The following is a 20921-nucleotide window of genomic DNA, read 5'->3' as shown; positions in this document are numbered from 1 at the left end:
CCTCCGGAGCGGGTACTAAACCGTCCATTGCGACATACCGGGGTAAAAAATAATCTTAATCGAAATCTGCATCCAAAACAAATAATCGAAATGCAGATTATTTCCATATTTGCAGGCACATTGTCAATATATATAGATATAGGCTCAATGGCAGGCCCGCTGTTGTCCTGCAAGCGAAATGATTTGTATTTTCACTTAATTGGTTATATATAGAACATAGAACAATACAGCGCAGTACAGGCTTTACTGCCCACAATGTTGTGCCGACGCTTAAACCCTGCCTCCCATATAATCCTCCACTTTAAATTCCTCCATATATGTTGGGCTCAAATGGGTTGAAATCCAGTTGTATTCAAGGAAAGGTTCCAAATGTCTTCTGGTGTAAGTTGTCTTAACAAAAACACGAGAAAGCCTGCAGATGCTAGAAATCCAAAGCAACACACATAAAATGCTGGAGGGACTCCGCAGGTCAGGCAGCATCTGTGGAAAGGGGTTCCGGGCCGAGACCCTTCTTCAGGATTGAGAAGGTGGAAGATGCCAGAATAAAGAGGTGGGAAGTGGAGAGTGGACAATAGGAGAACGGAAAGAATAAAGTTACCCTGTCTCTGAGTACCCTCCAATTTGATGGCATGAATGGTGATTTCTCCTTCTGGTAAACAAATCCACACCCCCCCCCCCCAAATTCCCCACTCTGATCTTTGCTTTCTCATCACCTGCTTATTACTTCCCCTGAGTCCCCTCCTTCTTCCCTTTCTCCCACCCTTGACCTTTCCTACACACCTGGCTTCACCTATCAGGGTCTAGTTAGCCTTTTTCCCCTCTTCCCCCCACCTTTCCATTATGGCATCTTCCCCCTCCCTTATCAGTTCTTCAGAGCGGTTTTGGCCTAAAAAGTTGACTGTTTACTCACTTCCATAGATGCTGTCTGACTTGCTGAGTTCCTCCAACATTTTGAGTGTGTTGCTGAAGTTTTCTTAAAGTAATGTGGCAATTTTGGTGTGAAAAATTTTCTGACGGTAGAGATACCAGGTGTACGATATCGACCAGCAAACGTGTGTCCTGATCTCCATTTATTCAGTCTCTGTTTCAAACTTTGTGATTTCTTGATAATGCGAATGGCCAACAGTCAGGATGAAGAGTTTTATCTAGGCAGTCCTTAGAGGCCAAGGATGACTTGCTTTATTTTGTTTTGGAATCTGAGATGACTGATGAAACTAAGGTGGGCTGAAAGAGAGGCCTATTGGTGTTTTGTAAATTAGTGAACTCCTGCTACTTATATGGGCTTTGTATGTTTCTGTTGCATAGACTTGATGTTCTCAGTATCAAGCTGTATGTGCTTTCTTCATTTTGAGCAATCAAGGCCCAGGGATTCTAAAAACCAATGCATATGTTGCATTTTCCAAGGAAGCTTTGAGTACATCCTGAAACCTTGTCCACTCTCCTCCTCGTTTTAGGCTTTTACCATGACGGAATTCAGGCATACAAATAATGTGGCTTCCCCAAGAAAGCCAACTGACTGTAAATTGAGTTCATGATGCAGAAGTTAGTCTCCCAGAGGATGGGATAAGGAAAAACAAGCGGGCTGGACCAGAGGAGAAGTTGGAGAAATTGATGGTTATGCTGCCAGGTCAGTGACTGCCAAAGCCAACTATGAGGTGCTGATACTCAATCTGTCTCTGGCCTCAACTTGTCAGTAGAGGAGGCCATGACAGACGTGTCAGTATGGGACTGGGAAAAGGCCTCCAGGAGATCCTGGATGTTATGGTGAAGGTGCTTGTGGTGAACTACATAGACCTGTCTGGACACGCCCCCTGCTGACGGCTCCTGTGGCTCCTCCCACAGACCCCGGTATAAAGGCAATTGAGGCCTGAGCCCGGCCCTCATTCTCCAGGATGTAGTATGGTGGTCAACTACTGCTTGTTCTTTCTTCCAATCAATAAAAGCCGATATCTCGCCTTTACGTCTCAGAGAGAGTTATTGATGGTGCATCAATGCTCAATGAAGCAATCCCTCCATCTCTCTTGGGTCTCACTGATGGGGGCAAGACCACACAGGGACTGCCAAATGCATGACTGATGCCAATCGATGCACAATTGAAGGGTTGGCTCACCTCGAAGGAATGTTTAGGTGCCCAATGGTGGTGAGAGACCATAGGATATAGGAGAGCAGAATTAGGCCATTTGGCCCATTGCCTGCTCCATCCAGTTTTCCTCTCAGCCCCAGTCTCTTGCATTCTCTCTGTATCCCTTCATGACCTGACCAAACAAAAATATGTCAACCTCTGCCTTAAATATATGTAACCCTCAGATTCTGTCGGCTGCATAAATATAGGGAAGACAATCTCTGGCTTCACCAAACGTATGAGATTGAGGTGCAAACCCTCCTGTCTGTGTGGATGCTGAGTGATGTGTTACGCTGTTATAGATCAGTATTTCGTGGTACACCATATGCAATTAAACAATTTAGCTTTATAATTCTTAATTTGACCAAAGGGTTAATAAAGTAAAACAGAAAGGAAAGGGCCCATTTTAATGAAACAGTCTAACGTGCACATTGCTGGAGCTCACAGTTTCCTTTCCATTGGTCCTCCCAGGCTTCGTCGACTCGCGGCCCACTTCACATCCACTCCATCCCAGGTGTCTATGACCTCTCCTTTCTGGCATCTTCTCTCTTCATCTTCCACCAAACAAAAGACCCAGATCACCTCGTTCTCAGGCACACAACAAGAAAAAAACTCTCCCTTCATTGGACGGTGGACATCCCAAAGCCCCCGTTATCTCTAGCCATAACCCAAACAGTGCTTCTACAGAAAAACTATTACATTAGCAGTGAAACCTTTCCCAGGGCGTTATATATACAGAAAGACGTGGCCTCACAGCTGCCTGTGGCAAAGAATTCCACAGATTTACCATTCCCTGGCTTAAGAAATTCCTCATCTCCATTCTAAAAGGATGGGGAAGAGGTGTAGGGACAGGTATAACATTTTGCACAGTTATAGGGATAAGTGCCTGGAGAGGGATGGCTAGGGGGTGGGACGAGCAGACAAGGAACTGCCAACTGAATAAATGTCACCAATGAGTGCACAAGTAAAAGACTGCCTCACGTGGAAGGAATGTTTAGGTCCCTGATGGTGGTGAGAGAGGAGGTGTAGGGGTAGGTATAACACCGAGCCCAGTTATAGGGAAAAGTGTCGGGGGGGGGGGGGGGAGAGATGAGCAGGCAAGCGAGCCACGGAGAGAGCAATCCTTGTGGAAGGTGGAGAGGTGTGAGGAAAGATGTATCTGGTGGTGGGATTGCTTTGGAGATAGCAGGAGTTGCAGAGGCTCGTGGGTCACAGGTGGGCACACGGATTCTCTGCTGGATTCACTTATCACGTGCCAGTTCTCACTCCACACTCTTTCATACTGGCGATCTCTTCCCCTTCTTTCCAGTTCTGAAGATCTCAACCAAAACATTGACTGTCCATCTCCCGACATAGATGTTGCCAGACCTGCTGAGCTCCCCCAGTATTTTGTGTGTTGCTCTACATTCTTATATGTTGTCTGCTACATTAAATGAAGGCAGCTGATGGAATAACACAGCAAGCCCAGGTTTGAAATGCTAACACATTCAAGGTGAAGCCTGTAGAGAATTGCAACTCAGCAACAACAAATAAGGTAATCTTTTTCTCTGATAACCAGGTGCCTGCAGGAACTATAATTTCCTTCTCACTGGTTTTGTTCAGTCAAGGGAAAAATATGCTTCCCTCATATTTTATGGTTACATTTAGCATAAATATACATGAGAAATGTGGCCCATGTAGTTCAAAAATCAGATAGTAATCTGAGGCTGCTGAGAAGGTGTAAATGCAAGCTGGAGGTCTTGACTTCAAATCAGGGAGGGATCCACTCGTGTGGAAGCCTAACTTCTCACTGCATCTAGGTATAAGAACTGGCTAGGCTGCATTTCAAAACCTCATCCTGATCAATACTTCTGGTGTACTTGTTCTCACCTCAGCACTTGAATAGGTCAAAACATCAAGACGCTGCTGCCCGCCTCACTGCACCCCCTGCAGTTTGCGGACCGTTCCAACAGACGACGCCATTGCCATCAACCTCCACCTGGCCCTAACCCACCTAGACAAAAAAGTCACGTACGTTCGAATGCTATTCATAGACTTCAGTTCAGCATTCAACACAATCATTCCTCAGAAACTGATTGGAAAGCTGAGCCTACTGGGCCTGAACACCTCCCTCTGCAACTGGATTCTAGACTTCCTGACTGGGAGACCTCAGTCAGTCCAGATCGGAAGCAGCATCTCCAACACCATCACACCCCCAGGGCTGTGTGGTCAGTCCACTGCTGTTCACTCTGCTGACCCACGACTGTGCTGCAACACACAGCTCAAACCACATCATCAAGTTTGCCAATGACACGACCGTGGTGGGTCCCATCAGCAAGGACGAGTCAGCATACAGAGAGGAGGTGCAGCGGCTAACAAACTGGTGCAGAGCCAACAACCTGTCTCTGAATGTGAACAAGAGAGATGGTTGTTGACTTCAGCAGGGCATGGAGCGACCACTTTCGCTGAACATCGACAACTCCTCAGTAGAGATCGTTAAGAGTACCAAATTTCTTGGTGTTCACCTGGTGGAGAATCTCACCTGGTCCCTCAACACCAGCTGCATAGCAAAGAAAGCCCAGCAGCGTCTCTACTTTCTGAGAAGGCTGAGAAAAGTCCATCTCCCATCCTACAGAGCATCCTGAGCAGCTGCATCACTGCCTGGTTCAGAAATTGCACCGTCTCGGATTGTAAGACCCTGCAGTGGATAGTGAGGTCAGCTGAGATCATTGGGGTCTCTCTTCCCGCCATTACAGACATTTACACTACACGCTGCATCCGCAAAGCTAACAGCATTATGAAGGACCCCACGCACCCCTCATGCAAACTCTTCTCCCTCCTGCCATCTGGGAAAAGGCACCGAAGCATTCCGGCTCTCACGACCAGACTATGTAAGTTTCTTCCCCCAAGCCATCAGACTCATCAGACACCAACTTACTGCCCTCTACTGTGCCTATTGTCTTGTTTATTATTTATTGTAATGCCTGCACTGTTTTGTGCACTTTATGCAGTCCTGGGTAGGTCTGTAGTCTAGTGTAGTTTTTTTCTGTGTTGTTTTTATGTAGTTCAGTGCAGTTTTTGTACTGTTTCATGTAGCACCATGGTCCTGAAAAACATTGTCTCGTTTTTACTGTGTACTGTACCAGCAGTTATGATCAAAATGACAATAAAGAGACTTGACTTGTATCTTAAGGTAACATGATCCAATCAGTTTCAAATTCAGCTCATGAAGGATTTCAGCCAGAAATGTCAAATGATTATAGTACTCTTTTCTATAGATGCTGCCTGGCCTGCTGAGTTCCTCCAGCATTTTGTGAGTATTACTCAAATTTATCTGTTGCTGAAGTATGAATTAACTGGTGTGCACACATAAAACTAACAACTCAGCCACTTTGGTGTCAGGTTCAGTCAGTCATACAGCATAAAAGTAGGGTTTATGGCCTATTAAACCAATGCCAACCTTCAAGCACCCACTTACACTAATCCCATTTTATTCTCCCCACATTGTATCAACTTCAAAGAGATAGCACCAGAGGTCAAGATCGAAGCTGGGTCTTTGGAGCTGTGCTGTTTCACTGTACCAGTGTAACACACAATCATTGACCCCTATATATATCATGCACTAGCTACATCAAATATTTTTGTAGTATTGAGTGGGACACTTCAACTGAATTATTGTTTTGAAAAATAGATGTCTACTTACATGCCGGCAAGGGAAAAATGCTGGCAGGTTTTCAACTTGAGTTTTTGAATAAACAGTGTACATGAGACTTCAGAATTTCTCAGTCAGATTAATTGCTTTGTACATTTAGTGTTTTACTGATGATTTAAAAATGCGTCTCTCATTTCTAATTATTCTGTGTTCATCACTCTCATTTGTACCCTCCCCTCTTTCCCTAAAACTTGTTTCTCCATATCTGCTAATTTGTTCTTCTGTCATCATCCCAGCAAGACTAAACTGCATAAACTTCAAATAAAAAGTATTTTTATTTCCATAAACATAAGAGATTCTGCAGATACCAGAGATCTAGAGTAATCCACACAAAATGCTGGAGGAACTCAGGCATCATTTATGGATTGGCCCGAAACATCCAGATTCCAGTATTTTGTGTGCATTATTTTTATTTCCATAATTGGTTTCCTTGAATTAAGATCACAAAGTATCACTACTTTCAAAAATTAATGCTTAAATAGAAAGGGTAAGTTTCTCAAATTTTATTTAAGGAGTGATGTCTCCAACTGAAAAGACAGAGCCTTTACAAGTATAGGATTTCCATCCATGGGCGTTCAAATAATAAGTAAATAAAGAGATATAAAATAATAGGAACAATCTTCAATTGAAATAATGCCAAATCTAAACTGGTTTGTCCCAGCTCAACAAAATTTTTCCATGCAGTGAAACTTAAAAAAAGTTTTAAAGCTTTAAATTCAAACCAAGCAAGGCCAACAAGATGTTGTTGATTTTAAGACTGGATTGGAATATATTTTCAATTTATACTAATTCTACTTTAATGCTTTTCTCCAAAGGTACCTCTGATTTGCCCTCAATAAAAAGAATGTACAAACTGATAATCTACATCATAGTGAACATAAATACAACCAAAACCAAAATTAGTTAATAAAATTAAACAGGAAATTTAGACAAAGTGCATTTGTACAGCTTACATTTAGAAGACATAGCTAGATTTTTCTCAGTAATTATCATTAGTTGTTACTTTTTATTAACTGATTGCAGGATTCGGAGAATGTGCAAGAAGAGATTAATGACATCCAAGTACAAGTTAATTGAAGCCAATACATATTCTTCAGGTGAAAGCTTGTGCATCAGTACATGTGTATCATAGATGATGAAGCCACAGAAGAGTAGAGCTCCTGCTGATGCAAAAACCAGTTCCATTGTATTGCTCCAGAAGAAAAGCTGAAGAAAAAAAATGCAAAAAACATCAAGAAATGCAGGGCAGATTTAAACATCAGCACAATCATTGTTTGTCCCAAGCAGCTGTGTAACAGAGAATTCTCTGATCAACAGGCTATTCCCAGGGATGAATTTTGTCCTGATGCAAGATCATCAACTCAGTGAAAAGGCAATTTGGTCTGCCCGAAACCTTTGGTCTTCTAGTTCAATGAGATGTTTGCAAATGAATGCTGCCAGATGGCACATTCCACGCTGAAAAAGTACAAACTATGAACTTGGCACAATCTGAAGGACTGCAAACTAAGATCTTACTACCACTGGGCTCTGCAGAACTGGGACTTAATAGCTCCATAAACTCCAGAAGGGTGCATTGTTCAAAGAAACCACATGAGTGACACTGGTGTTTTATAAATACAATATATTAACTTGATGACATTAAGAATGTGTAGAGTGGGCAACATTGTGAATGCAAAGAATGCCATACACTGTTTTAAAATTTTTCTCTTTATAAATTTTCATGAATAAAAACTCAATTTGGGCATCTCTGACAGTACATTTTGAATACAAGTGTTGTTCCAGGTCATTCAAAAGATCAAAGACACCTACAAATCAAGACTGAATGTTCTCCAGCTGAGGCGTAAAATAAAATCGCGTGTGAGCTTGTTCTCCATTAATACCAAGGTCATTCTACTTCCAGAACTGATTAACGTATAATGTCTTATTCCTTCAATGTGGGAGCAAAGAATGTATTTTCAATGAACAAAATCAAATTAGTTGTGCATGGTAGCTCAGTGGTACGGGATTATTCTGCAAGGCACCATTTCTGTGTCAGTTGAACTAAAGTGTATCTACGCAGAACTGATGATATGCTTCACAAAAGCCAGTGGAAAATTCTGCTTAATTCTCATGAAAACATAAAGGAATTTAAAAAATTGTGACATGTTTGTAAAATCTGGCAGTTAGCTTTGTTCGTTAACATTTCTAGCCAGAACCAAATGTACATTTAAAGTATTACCTTTATGTCTCATAGAAAATAACTCAGTCCAGAATAATTCATACTTACTCTAAGCAATCCAGCCAGGAGCAAAATCCACAGACATGCAAATAGGCTAAAGGCAGATAAAAATAAAAATAAACATTTCATTGCAGTTATTGTTCTGTGCAGAATACATGAGTGATCATATTTTAAACAATTGTTTCTCAGGCTATGGAAACTGAGTTATGACAGATGATAATATTTTTATGTTGAGTATTAAGATTAAAATCTGGTGTTATATGTTAACGGAATATATAAATTCAACGTAAGTTGTACAAGGGGTGATTGATAAGTTTGTGGCCCAAGGTAGAAGGAGTCAATTTTAGAAAACCTAGCATATTTATTTTTCAACATACTCCCCTCCTACATTTACACACTTAGTCCAGCAGTCATGAAGCATACGGATCTTGGACCTCCAGAAAGTGTCCACAGCAGGGGTAATTGATAAATTCGTGGCCTAAGGTAGAAGGAGATGAGTTATACAGCTCTCGTTACATGCACATGCAGTTCAACTCTTTGAGTGATTATGCAGAAAGTTTAAAGTTAATAACTCATCGGGGTGATTGATAAGTTCGTGGCCTAAGGTAGAAGGAGATGAGTTACAAACAACAACACACACAAAATGCTGGTAGAACACAGCAGGCCAGGCAGCATCTATAGGGAGAAGCGCTGTCGACGTTTCAGGCTGAGACCTTTCATCAGGACTAACCAAAAGGAAAGATCTCTTACTGAGATTTGAAAGTAGTGGGGGGAGGGGGAAATGCGAAATGATAGGAGAAGACCGGAGGGGGTGGGATGAAGCTAAGAGCTGGAAAGGTGATTGGCGAAAGTGATACAGAGCTGGAGAAGGGAAAGGATCATGGGACGGGAGGCCTCGGGAGAAAGAAAGAGGGGGGGGAACTACACCAGAGGGAAATGGAGAACAGGCAAACAACTAAATACGTCAGGGATGGGGTAAGAAGGGGAGGAGGAGCATTAATGGAAGTTAGAGAAGTCAATGTTCATGCCATCAGGTTGGAGGCTACCCAGCCAGTATATAAGGTGTTGTTCCTCCAACCTGAGCTTGGATTCATTTTGACAGTAGAGGAGGCCATGGATAGACATATCAGAATGGGAATGGGACATGGAATTAAAATGTGTGGCCACTGGGAGATCCTGCTTTTTCTGGCGGACCGAGCGTAGGTGTTCAGTGAAACGGTCTCCCAGTCTGCGTCGGGTCTCACAATATATAAAAGGCCACACCGGGAGCACCGGACACAGTATACCACACCATCCGACTCACAGGTGAAGTGTCACCTCACCTGGAAGGACTGTCTGGGGCCCTGAATGGTGGTGAGGGAGGAAGTGTAAGGGCAGGTGTAGCACTTGTTCCGTTTACAAGGACAAGTGCCAGGAGGGAGATCGGTGGGAAGGGATGGGGGGGACGAGTGGACAAGGGAGTCGCATAGGGAGCGATCCCTGCGGAAAGCAGAGAGGGGGGGGGGAGGGAAAAATGTGCTTGGTAGTGGGATCCCGTTGGAAATGAGTTATTATTTTATTATATAAGGAGATGAGTTATTAACTTGGAATTGCAACAACCACAATGACTACGAGGAGCTTCTGGTCCATGGCTGCTCAAAGCACAAGGCCACTCAGATTGGTACTGTGAACTCCAAATTCATGCACTGGGAGAACACAGAAACGAAGCTGGGCAAGTGGAAGCAAACCATGTCACAACCTATTCCTTCATCTGCTCTGTCAGGCACCTATGAAAGAGTTTGCTGTTCCCAAAATGACCTAATTTGATAACTCACAGCCAACAAAACCAGAGTGGAAGCTAACCATTGTTGATCTCATGGTAAAGAATTTATAAACTAATATTGATAACACTTAAGTATTACTAATTTATGGTTTAAATTGCATATGCAGCCCTCAAGTACTTTGGCCAAGATGCAACTTTAGGGCATCATGAACGACCATAATTCATACCCCAATTAACGTCCATTTTAAGTAAAAATACCATTTTCATTCTTAGCAAAATAAAGTTTAAATTTTTTTTTAAATGTTTTGTTGTGAGTTTAATTGGTGCTCTCAACTTTCATCAATAGAATCATTACTGTGTATTGCTTGTCAGAAAGAGGATTCCCAAATAGAAATTCCCAACTTCTGGATGTGGCTTAGCCATAAAAGGATCAATAATTCCCAAAATAAGTTAACTGCAAATTTACTCTGGAAGGGAATACAAAATTCCCAAGGGTCCTAAAATAAGTAAGAGAAAAATAAACCATTATGCAGATTTTTATAAAATATAATGAACCTTCTAAAATGCACATACCTTGCTGCATATTTACTGAAATCTCTCTTTGACTGAAACGTGTAGACAGTCAATGCAATGAATACAGCAGTAGTTAAAGCAAATGCTTGCAGAACTACCGAATAGTCATAGAAAGTAACTGAAAATGAAAAGACAGATTTTAAAAATAAAATTTATATTTTAAATCTCTGAACTAACATTTTCATTTACTTACAGCAGGTACAATTAGGATTAGGCCTGGCATAATCAAACAATACAAGCAATTTCATTCTACAAAAAGATACCATTATCGTCTAAGAAGTTAATGAAAAATTGAAGTGTTTTCATTTTGGCGATCTATACTAGATAATAATGAGGCTGGTGGCACTGTGACGTGAGTCAGCTACTGGGCTTCAATACTGGAACTGCCTATATAACAACAGCATGTTTCCCTGCAAGTGTGTGAATTCCCTGGTGCTCCAGTTTTCTTTATATCTTAAATACTTGCTGGTCGGTAGGTAAATTGGTTATTTAGAGTTCCCCTAATTTACACGGTAGAGTTGGTGTACGTGGGAGAGTAAGATACAACAAATGTGGGAATTTGATAGATTAGATTACTCCAATCGCCTGCAGTAACTCCATGTGACAAATTGGCTCCACCTATGTCATAAGGAAATAAGAAAAATTACAAGGCTTTTTCAAACAATATAGAGTGGTACCGTGGGGCAGCAATTACTGTTACATGGAGTTTGCCCATTCTCCCTTGATTCACTGAGTCCCCGAAGCCTGAGATTCCTTCTACATTGCAGATATGCTGAATGGTTAATTGGCTACGATACATTGCATCTATTGTAAGGGCAGAAGCATCGGAGAAATTGAAATGAGTTACAGGAACATAAGAGGAGGAAGCTACTGACTGATGGGTGTGCTCTGAGAGCCAGCATGGACTCAGTAGTGTAAGTGGCACTCTTCTGCACTGTATGGAAATTAACTCTGCAGACGTATCAAGAGAAGTTAATATATTTTGTAACTATTCCCTTATTTAAATACAAATGAATCTGAGGTATGACAACAGAGAAAATGGAAACATTTATATGTTATGTAGGATATCCTCACAAGTATTATACAGAATTGTACCTTTTTAAGAGCTATATTTAGTTTATTTCAGTTCCCAAGTAACTTTCTGTTAAGTGGTAACAAAATAATTTGACATAATCAAAGACATGAGAAACTTGCACATTTCCTATTTTCTAAATATCCATTGCATGGGAAGTTTGTTTCTAAGTAATTCAAATTGAAACATTTATATACATGAGTCAAAAATTTTCAAGGAAGAGCCCTTACCAATGGTAGCCACTGTAGAAGCCTCAAAGAGGGTCTGTGGAGAAATAATTTTCAGGATGTTACTAAAACATTAAAAGGAAACAACAGTTTGCAACTCTTCTCAAACATTCTGACATTTGTTCAGCAAACCTGCATTAAATCACAAATTACCAAAAGACATAGGAACAGAATAGGCCATTCAGCCCACCAAGTCTGCTCCATTATTCCATCACAGCTGATTTATTTTCACTCTCAAACCCATTCTTCTCACTTCTTTCCTAACCTTTGACACCCTTCTATTTAAATTCTTTAAATATATCCAATGACTTAGCTTCCACAGCCATTTATGGCAATAAATTCCACAGATTTGCCACCACCTGACTAAAGAAAATCATCTTTACCTCTGTTATAAAACCATGTCCCTCTATTTTGAAACTGTGCCATCTGGTCCTAGACTGCAGAAAACATTCTCTCTCATGTCCACTCTATCTATTCCTTTCAATATTCAATAGGTTGCCCCTTATACTTCTAAATCCAAACAAGTACAGATGAGGTGATATTTCTACAAGATGTCTTGTATAAAATAGGCCAAAGATGAAGATATCCTCTCTTTTATGATAAAATTTCAAAAGAAAACAAGTCACCAGCAGGATGATGATAGGTTGGTTGATCTGAAATTCATCAAAATCAACAGGAATTTCCTCTCATGTACAAACTGTACAAAGCTTTTAAGTCTATTTGCAGCCTAGTTGCTAAAAAACATCTATGTACTGGTATTCAAAACTGGTTCAACTGGTATACCAGCTGAATCAAATGCGTAATATTGCATATATAGTTTTAATCCAAATGACGAGGGAGAGTGCTTCGATGAGAATAAACAAACAATTCCAGTGAGAAGAATCAAGGCCATAAAGCAGAGTCGCCACTTCAATGTGGATAAACTGTGTGTGGCAAGAATGGTCAGAACGATTACTTGTAAATTGCAGTGAATAAAGTCAATTAAAGGCTAAGTGGTAGAAACAAGACTGATGCTGCTTGTAAGTATTTTTCCCATTGCACTGGTGCATATTTAAGCTTGTACATATCACAAAACTTGATTTTGACTTTAAAAGAGCTTTTTTTAATTCAACAAGCCAACTGAATAAAGTTGCTTTTACTCTATAGATCTGATTGTATAAAAGAAATTAACATGCAGTCACAGTAATTAGTTATGAAGGCAGTATAATGTTGCTTTTTATTGCAGCAGGACTGGGGTTCATGATTAAGTAAACCTTGCAGCAATTTTGCAGGATTTTTACCAGTTTGGGTCTCTTGTAATCAATATGGCACGTGTAACATAAGTGAACAAAGTTTGACTAGAATGATTCTTCAGATATGAAGGTTATTACAATGAGAAATCAAGGATGTGTCTGTACTCATTGGAATTTAGCAGAATCAGAATTTATTGTACTGAAATATAAGATGTAACTATTCAGATATTATTTGTATAGTTGGAGAACCTATTATAAGGGGTTGGCAATTAAGACTGTGATGAAAACACATTTTCTTCAATCAGGGGCTTTCATATGTTCAGAACATGTTACCTCAGAAAACTGTGAACTCTTAGATAATGTTCAAGATGGAAATTGTTGTATTTTTAGACTGTAATGATATCAAAGGATATAGAATATGACAGGGAAGTACAGTTAACGTTGTTGGATCCAACTGTCTAATTGTCATTTTCTTTGCATTTCAACACAATTAAGTGCTTATATTCTAAGAGTCTTTATATGTACATCAGTTTAATATACCTCCAGTGGTTACTAAAAGTATAATTCTGGAAGCTCCAGTAAGTATTTTCTTATTGGATCATTGTTATCTATGGAATTTTCTTATCTTTGGGTAGGTGTCAAGTTCTTCAAGTAGTAAGTCACTTTTCTAGTCCTGTTCTCCTTGTTCTATCAACACTTAATAAAATGATTGTGAAGTAACAAGTTTTATGCCTCATTTCTGACTTCTAAAAGAACCTTAGATTTAAATACCAGAATTCAATAAGGTAAAATTCCCATTCTTCTGTGATATTATAGATATTCATGGAAATTGAATAAGTAGCTACTTATTAAGCATTTAGATAAAAGCAGATCTGTAACTTGAGGAAACAGCCAGATACAGCACCAAATAAACAGCTATAGTATGAAAAAAATGTTGAGAAAGAATTAATTTTTGTACAAAGCCAAGCTTCCAACATAAACTCCTTAATATCAGTTTAACTAAACAATATAAAGTTTACAACGTATTTGTGTAACCTTAATACAATGATTTGACTGAATACTTACAAACCCAAACAGAAGATACAAATTAACAGGATGTTGATGCCTGTAGATTGCCAGAGCAATTATGAGACCCAGAGATCCAAAAGCCGTTATCAACACCAATGAGGGACTAGAATAAGGAAGAGACAATAAATATGTGTATTAAAGGGTATAATTTTTAAAAATTAAATTTGATATTAATTTGTTACTAGATAAAACTCTGCCAAATGAGAACATCTGGACTTTACTGATAAAGTAATTGAAATTGGATAGGCTTTACTTATTGTAGTTATAGAAACAGGACATTCAGCCCATACTGATCAGAGCATCCTCCCTCCAGTCCCAGTTACCCACGTTTGACTCATAACCCTGCAAGCTCTTACTTTCTCAGTACCTATCCAAGTGCCTCTTAAAGGTTGCAACTGTACCTGCTTTGCTCACTTCCTCTGATGTCAACTCATTTCAGGCACTCACTACCCTCTGTGACCTCTCAGATCTCTTAAAGCTCTCCCCTCATATATTCCATCTGTGTCCTCCAGGGTCTCCACAACCCCGGGAAAAGGCTAAGACTATCTACCTTATCCATACCCCTCATGATTTTATAAACTTCTGTGAGGTGACCTTTCATTCTTACGCTCTATGCAACCAGTGTAGCCAATCACTCCCCATAACTTGGGCTCTCTAATCCAGACAGCATCCTTGTAAATCTTTCCTGCCCTCTTTCCAGCTTGACAATGTCTTTCCTGTAACAGGACAACCAAAACTGCACACAATACTCCAAGTGCTTAATCATGTCCTTACTCCTAAACCTGATGCCCTGACTCACGAAGGCCAATATGTGAAATGCCTCCTTCACACCAGCCTATCTACTTGCACAGTCGCTTTCAGTGAACTGTGCATCTTGTACTCCGATCCCTCCAACCCACAACACACATCTGCCATTCACTGTTTAGGTCGAACCTTGGTGTCCCAAATACATCACCTCACACTTTTCTTATTAAGTATTTGATGTACAAAGTGGTCACTGCAAATCTCACATTATTCCAGATAAAAAGGCAAAGAAGAAAGAAAAACCGGAATCTATAAGAAGAACTGAAAAAAAAGTATTTACCTAGCGTGCACAAATTCCTTGACGGTGTTGCTATGCAGGAAAACAGCAGACATCACCGTAGTCAGAATAATTTGCACGGATAAGATGCTGTAAACCTTGCGCAGAAATCCTATCAGAAGAAAAGAAACTAGTGTAAGTTTTTCGAGGGCACTATTGTATAATAAACAAAAGTCACTGAGAAGTATATACTAGTAATCTCAAAACTACAAGATGGTTTCAACTTTTGCTTACACTTGGGGAGTTAATTTTTCCCTACCATTCCCAACATCTCCAGATGATTCATTAATTTAGGGTCCTGCTGAAGGATCTCGGCCCGAAACATCAACAGTACTCTTTTCCATAGAGGCTGCCTGGCCTGCTGAGTTCCTCCAGCATTTTGTATGTGTTGCATTATCATCGCCGTGTTCCCTATCTCCATCCAGAATATTTAGCAGCTCAGAGAAAGACCCTTTGCCATCAACAACCTTTGGACAGTAAATGTTACTTGGCAAGCATTGATTCTTACTCCCTGAACAAAGCTCCTCCAGCTAATCGTGTTTGTGGCTCCTAACACATAATGAGGCTTATCCTGATACACCGATAGTGCAGTAGTGATAATCGGGAGGAAGTTTTGCCTCCCAGCCAACGAGGAGCGGGCACTGTACCAGCCCTGTGGGCCAGATCCGCGATCCGGGCTCCACTCTACGGCTCGTCGGCCTCCTCGGGCCCTTCGCCATCGGCCGTGGCGCACTGGCACTGTCCGGTCCCCTGCGCCCGCGCCTATCCTCTTGCTAAATATATATTCTCCTTTTGTTACCCATGCGGATGTCAACGCTGGCCGTCGACACGCTGGTGCCATAGTTGAAGTCATCTTCTATCGAGGATCGAGGGTACGGGTCCATAGTCAACTCCTCTGCCGGGAATGCGACACGACTGCTTCCGGGTCATCCACCCTGACCTCCTGACGCGTCCGACCCAGCAACCAGACCGACCCGCGCCGAATGTCTGTCAGACAAATTCTCCGTGACTCGGAGCGCAGTGGACGCCTTTGGCAATGTGACAGTAGGTGGAAAGGAAAGGGCAGGGAAATGTCTGCCGACTGTCCTGTGGTTGAATTTTGAGCGTCATGGTTGAAGGTGGCTGAGAGCAGAACTAGAGGCGGGGAAGAATACATAGAAATCGTACAGAAACTGGCTCTTTTTGGCTCCTCTTCGACCACCTCGATGTCAATCCCATTTCTCTGCATTATTTCCACATGTCACTACGCATGTTCCCATGCAAGTTCAAATAAACGTTACAACTGTATGCTGCTCTAGCTACACGGTCCAGATAACTATCACCCTTTGTGTGTGTGTGTGTGTGTTGGGGGGGGGGGGGGAGGTAACACTTAAATCTCCTTTAAGTTTCTCTCTTCTTATTTTAAAGTTGTGCTCTCCAGTTCTAGACTAACATGCCTTGAGGGGAGAAAAGGATTCTGGCTGTCTTGTTCTTTTCAACCCCTTTACCCGGTCTCCTATGTTCCATTGAGAATAAACCCACCCTGTCCAATTAAAGCCACAATTGTCTACTGGAAACACATCTCCCTCTCCCCCTCCTCCTCCTCCTCTCCCCACCCCCTACCCTACCCATTCTCTCTCCCATGGGTCAGGGAGGAATTAACCCTTTTTGAGCCGAGACTCTTCATCTGGATTGTACAGGATTATTATATTTTTGATTCCTCACCAGATTGTTCAATTTCAAACTGAAGTATGTATATGTGCCTCTGCATTAGTAAACTAAACAATATTGGGTAACAATACTAATAAAAAACCCTGCCCTCATATCACCTCAAATATACACACAGACATGAGTATTTTTTCACTACTTTGGCTTTGCCACAGTTATTACCCTTTGAGAATTTTGTATGTGAATAGATATTAGCCTAATAACCAAACAAGATGCATTCCAGCAGTTTAGCAATAACACCTATCTAAATAAAGCCAGGCAACAGTGCTTTTTCTTTAATGGCACTTGAATGTGAAGAGTTGAATGTCTGTCTGTATTATCTTACAGTGGATTTACAGAAGGTACGTTGCACGAGAGATGGTCATCAAATTGATAGCCCCTTGTGCAGTTTGGAGATGTTTTTGTGAATGGGTTGTTAATAGATTTGTGGAGTGGGTTTGTGGATAAGTAGTGTGCAAGAACTGATGAAATTAACAAATGCTGTGGAATGTACTAGAGCAGGGGTTCCCACTCCTTTTCAATACCAGTAAGAGGTTCATGCACCCCAGGTTCATGCTAACCTTGTTGGTTTTGTATCAGTTGGATGAAAGGATAACACATACAATCGTAACCAGGTTCCTTACACATCTGGAGAAGTGGGATGCTTAAGTGAGAATGCTGTTTTTGGACTGCAGTTCAGCATTCAACACCATAATTCCCCCCAGGCTTGGCCTTAACCCTGCCTTGTGTGGCTGGATCCTGGACTTCCTGTCAAATCACTGGCAGGTAGTAAGAGTGGGCTCCCTCACCTTTGCCCCTCTGACCCTCCACACAGGTGCCCCTCAGGGCTGTGTACTAAGCACCCTCCTTTACTCTCTGTATACCCGTGACTGTGTCGCCACCCACAGTTCCAATCTGCTAATTAAATTTGCTGGTGACACTACACTGATTGGTCTAATCTAAATAATAACGAGGCAGCCTACAGAGAAGAAGTCACCACCCTGACACAGTGGTGTCAAGAAAACAACCTCTCTCTCAATGTCGCAAAAACAAAGGAACTGGTTGCAGACTACAGGAGGAATGGAGACTATTGGCATCAATGGATCTGGGGTTGAGAGAGTGAACAGCTGTAGGTTCCTTGGTATAAACATCATTGAGGATCTCACGTGGTCTGTACATACCAGCTATGTAGTGAAAAAGGCACAACAATGCCTCTTTCACCTCAGACGGTTGAAGAAGTTTGGTATGGCCCCCCAAATCCTAAGAACTTTCTATAGGGATACAATTGAGAGCATCCTGACTGGCTGCATCACTGCCTGGTATGGGAACTGTACTTCCCTCAATCGCAGGTCTCTGCAGAGAGTGATGCGGACAGCCCAGCACATCTGTAGCTGTGAACTTCCCACTATTCAGGACATTTACAAAGACAGGTGGGTAAAAAGGGGCCGAAGGATCATTGGGGACTCATGTCACCCCAACCACAAACTGTTCCAGCTGCTAACATTCGGGAAGCGGTACCAAAGCATAAAAGCCAGGACCAACAGGCTCTGGGACAGCTTCTTCCACCAGGCCATCAGACTGATTAACTCCTGCTGACACAACTGTATTTCTATGTTATATTGACTATCCTGTTATACATACTATTTATTATAAATTACTATAAATTGCACATTGCACATTTAGACGGAGATGTTACGTAAAGATTTTTACTCCTTATGTATATAAAGGATGTAAGTAATAAAGTCAATTCAATTCAATGAGAGATGCATTTTTCAAAGGGAAGTAGATGCATTAATTATCTGGAGCAAAGCTATGACAGGTTTATTTTTCAATGTACTGCCAGCCACTTTGGATGCAAAAAGGATAGAAGATCCTAAATGGTGAAATCCTAATGATCAAGATCTCTGGGGTAGAGGTTACCTGTGATTCACCAAGCCCTTGAGATGTAACACAGGTGTGTGTGTGTGTGTGTGTGTGTGTGTGTGTGTGTGTGTGTGTGTGTGTGTGTGTGTGTGTGTGTGTGTGTGTGTGTGTGTGTGTGTGTGTGTGTGTGTGTGTGTGTGTGTGTGTGTGTGTGTGTTGTGGTCGACCATGGGTACTGCGCCTCAGATGAAGTCTGTATAAAATACCATGTAAAGTACATAATCACTGTCTTTTCGCATTACAACATCCTGATCATTGAGACATGAACTACACTCAGCCACATGCAATGGAACCACATTGATAATTTGCCTCATGACAGATCCTGAACCAGAGATATTGCTCCAAGCTCTGTAATGGCAAAGCATTACCAGGAACATTGCATATATACTTCCAGGATATTCTCAAAGCTTTCTTGAAAAAACTTAACATCCCTACCAACTCACATGTTCCTGGAAAAGGGAAGAAATCAAGAATCTTTATCACATTGTTTCGTTATCATTTAGAAATCAAACAAAAATAGGAGAGAAAAAAGCTCAGTATCTCTCAGACCGTCAGCTCACCTCAGTTTCTGATTCATTTATTTATCACATGTACATTGAAACACTGGGGAGACAGGGTGGGATATGTCTCTACTAAATGAGGCGCAAGGTGCTCCTTCCTTCTGCGTGTCTGCAGGTCATCCTTGGGCAAGGTATAGCACCTGCTTAGCCCCCCAACACCTGATCAGAGTTACGTGGAGCCATGAGAGCAGGTGGTGGATATCACAAGTCCTGGTTATACAACCGCTGACGCCAGGCAGACAGTCTCTGAAGAGAATTGATAAATGGCTGGGGTCACCCGTCTTGTAAAGACACTGCCCAGAAGAAGGCAATGGCAAATGACCTCTGTAGAAAAATTTGCCAAGAACAATCATGGTCATGGTCAAGACACAGCACATAATGATGATGTTGATGACATCAAAACATAGATGGAAATGTGTCATTTGCATGAACAGGCAACATAGCCTGAGGACAACCCACAAGCATTGCTATGCATTCTGGCACTAATATAGCATGCCCACAATGTTCAACAGAACAAAACAAGCAACAAGACACATCAAGAACAATAAGCCCCTTTCCTCCCTCCCAATCTCCCACACAAACAAACCCCAGGACAAGCTTGTCAATCACCTCTTGCTCGACCTGTGTCGGTCAGTTCCCATATAGTTCTGATTAGCCACCTCAGAATACACAGTTTTGGTATGGAAGAAACTCAACCTCTAACTCTGAAGGACTGCCTGGTGTATATATATATATATAAAATTAATTGAGTGAAACAATTGATATCAAACGTTATTATTAATTACAGAAAGTTTGAAATTCCTCTACATCTAGGTGAGGTTCAAACTGCACCCTCAGTTTTCTGTTTCCCTTTTCCATCCTCTTAACTTTTAAGAGAAATAGATTGATCTGAATTAAAGCAATGTTGATTTTTTTTGAAAATCTGAAATCCTGATATGTTCACACCATTCAGGCGGGGCGAAATGGAATTATTCCCACGTTGTTGTAATGCGCTCTGCAACCTGTGAAAATTCAAACCTCTTGTTTAATAAGATGAGGTTTTCCTGTTTCCGTTTAGGCCAACGAGGCAGAACGGTAGCTGCAATATCGGCATTCAATATTGACTGCTGAAAACAAGGAAGTTTAGTGGAGAGTAACAGAGGAGTGGCTTCGGATAAAGCTCGGCTCTGATAGTTAGACGTGGGTTGACGTCAGCCGGCGCCGATTTTCATTTTTTGGAGAAATGGCTGGCCGACGCCCGCGGAATCGCAAAATTATTGTTGTCGAAGGTTTCATTCTGCCACGAAAAGAAGCGGGTGAGAAGGAGGACGAGGGAGAAGTAGAGTCGGACACGGATGAGAATCTGGAACATGAGGATGACCTGCAGTTCCACGACTTCGGGGACATGAGAGAGATTTCCCTCGGTGCAAATTCCATTAGAGCCTCTAAAGTGGCCAAGCGGTTCGGTAATTAAACGATATTACTTCACATTTAGGTTAAGTGTTGGAGTGGTGGTTTGCAATGTTGGCTGCTTAATGCTAGAGCTTTTTAATTATCAACAGTTTCTTTTTCTATTGATAATAGTAGTGGGAAAGGCCAAGTAATGAGAGCTGCTGCTTAGCAACGTCGGGATCTGCGTGCAGACTGCACATTTTCTCATAGTCAGCGCAGACTTTCTTCTGCGTCCTCCGACACCCCGAAAGTGTCCTTTGCAAAATTCTGATGCT

The 20921-nt window shown here is 41.5% G+C and overlaps 2 protein-coding genes across 2 annotated transcripts in view; one reads left to right on the top strand and one right to left on the bottom strand.

Annotated features, from left to right (window-relative positions):
* Positions 1–6301: 6301 nt before the first annotated feature.
* On the bottom strand, positions 6302–16001 carry tmbim4 (transmembrane BAX inhibitor motif containing 4). Its single transcript, XM_073059577.1, has 7 exons — positions 15846–16001; positions 15050–15158; positions 13963–14068; positions 11669–11702; positions 10367–10484; positions 8080–8125; positions 6302–7019 (listed from the first exon to the last, which is right to left on the bottom strand). The coding sequence occupies exons 1-7, from the start codon at positions 15928–15930 to the stop codon at positions 6813–6815; spliced, it is 705 nt and encodes a 234-aa protein (XP_072915678.1). The 5' UTR covers positions 15931–16001; the 3' UTR covers positions 6302–6812.
* Positions 16002–20424: 4423 nt separating this feature from the next.
* helb (helicase (DNA) B) overlaps positions 20425–20921 on the top strand; it is a 67374-nt gene continuing 66877 nt past the window's right edge. The window contains 1 exon segment of the mRNA XM_073059576.1: positions 20425–20660. Within this exon segment, the coding sequence (XP_072915677.1) occupies positions 20438–20660 (223 nt within the window). The 5' untranslated portion in view covers positions 20425–20437.

This window comes from Hemitrygon akajei, chromosome 10 (genome assembly GCF_048418815.1).
Source record: "Hemitrygon akajei chromosome 10, sHemAka1.3, whole genome shotgun sequence".
Lineage (NCBI taxonomy): Eukaryota > Metazoa > Chordata > Chondrichthyes > Myliobatiformes > Dasyatidae > Hemitrygon > Hemitrygon akajei.
Note: the sequence above shows the minus strand (reverse complement) of the source record. Positions and strands in the feature narration are given on the sequence as shown.

Excerpts from the sequence above, each read along its gene's own strand:
- tmbim4 (XM_073059577.1), bottom strand. The coding sequence starts at position 15,930 with ATGGACCCGTACCCTCGATCCTCGATAGAAGATGACTTCAACTATGGC. Across the intron at positions 11,703-13,962 it reads TGTATCTTCTGTTTGGGTTT|ACCCTCTTTGAGGCTTCTAC; the intron begins GTAAGTATTCAG and ends ATTTCTCCACAG. Across the intron at positions 7,020-8,079 it reads TCCTGGCTGGATTGCTTAGA|CTTTTCTTCTGGAGCAATAC; the intron begins GTAAGTATGAAT and ends TTTTTTCTTCAG.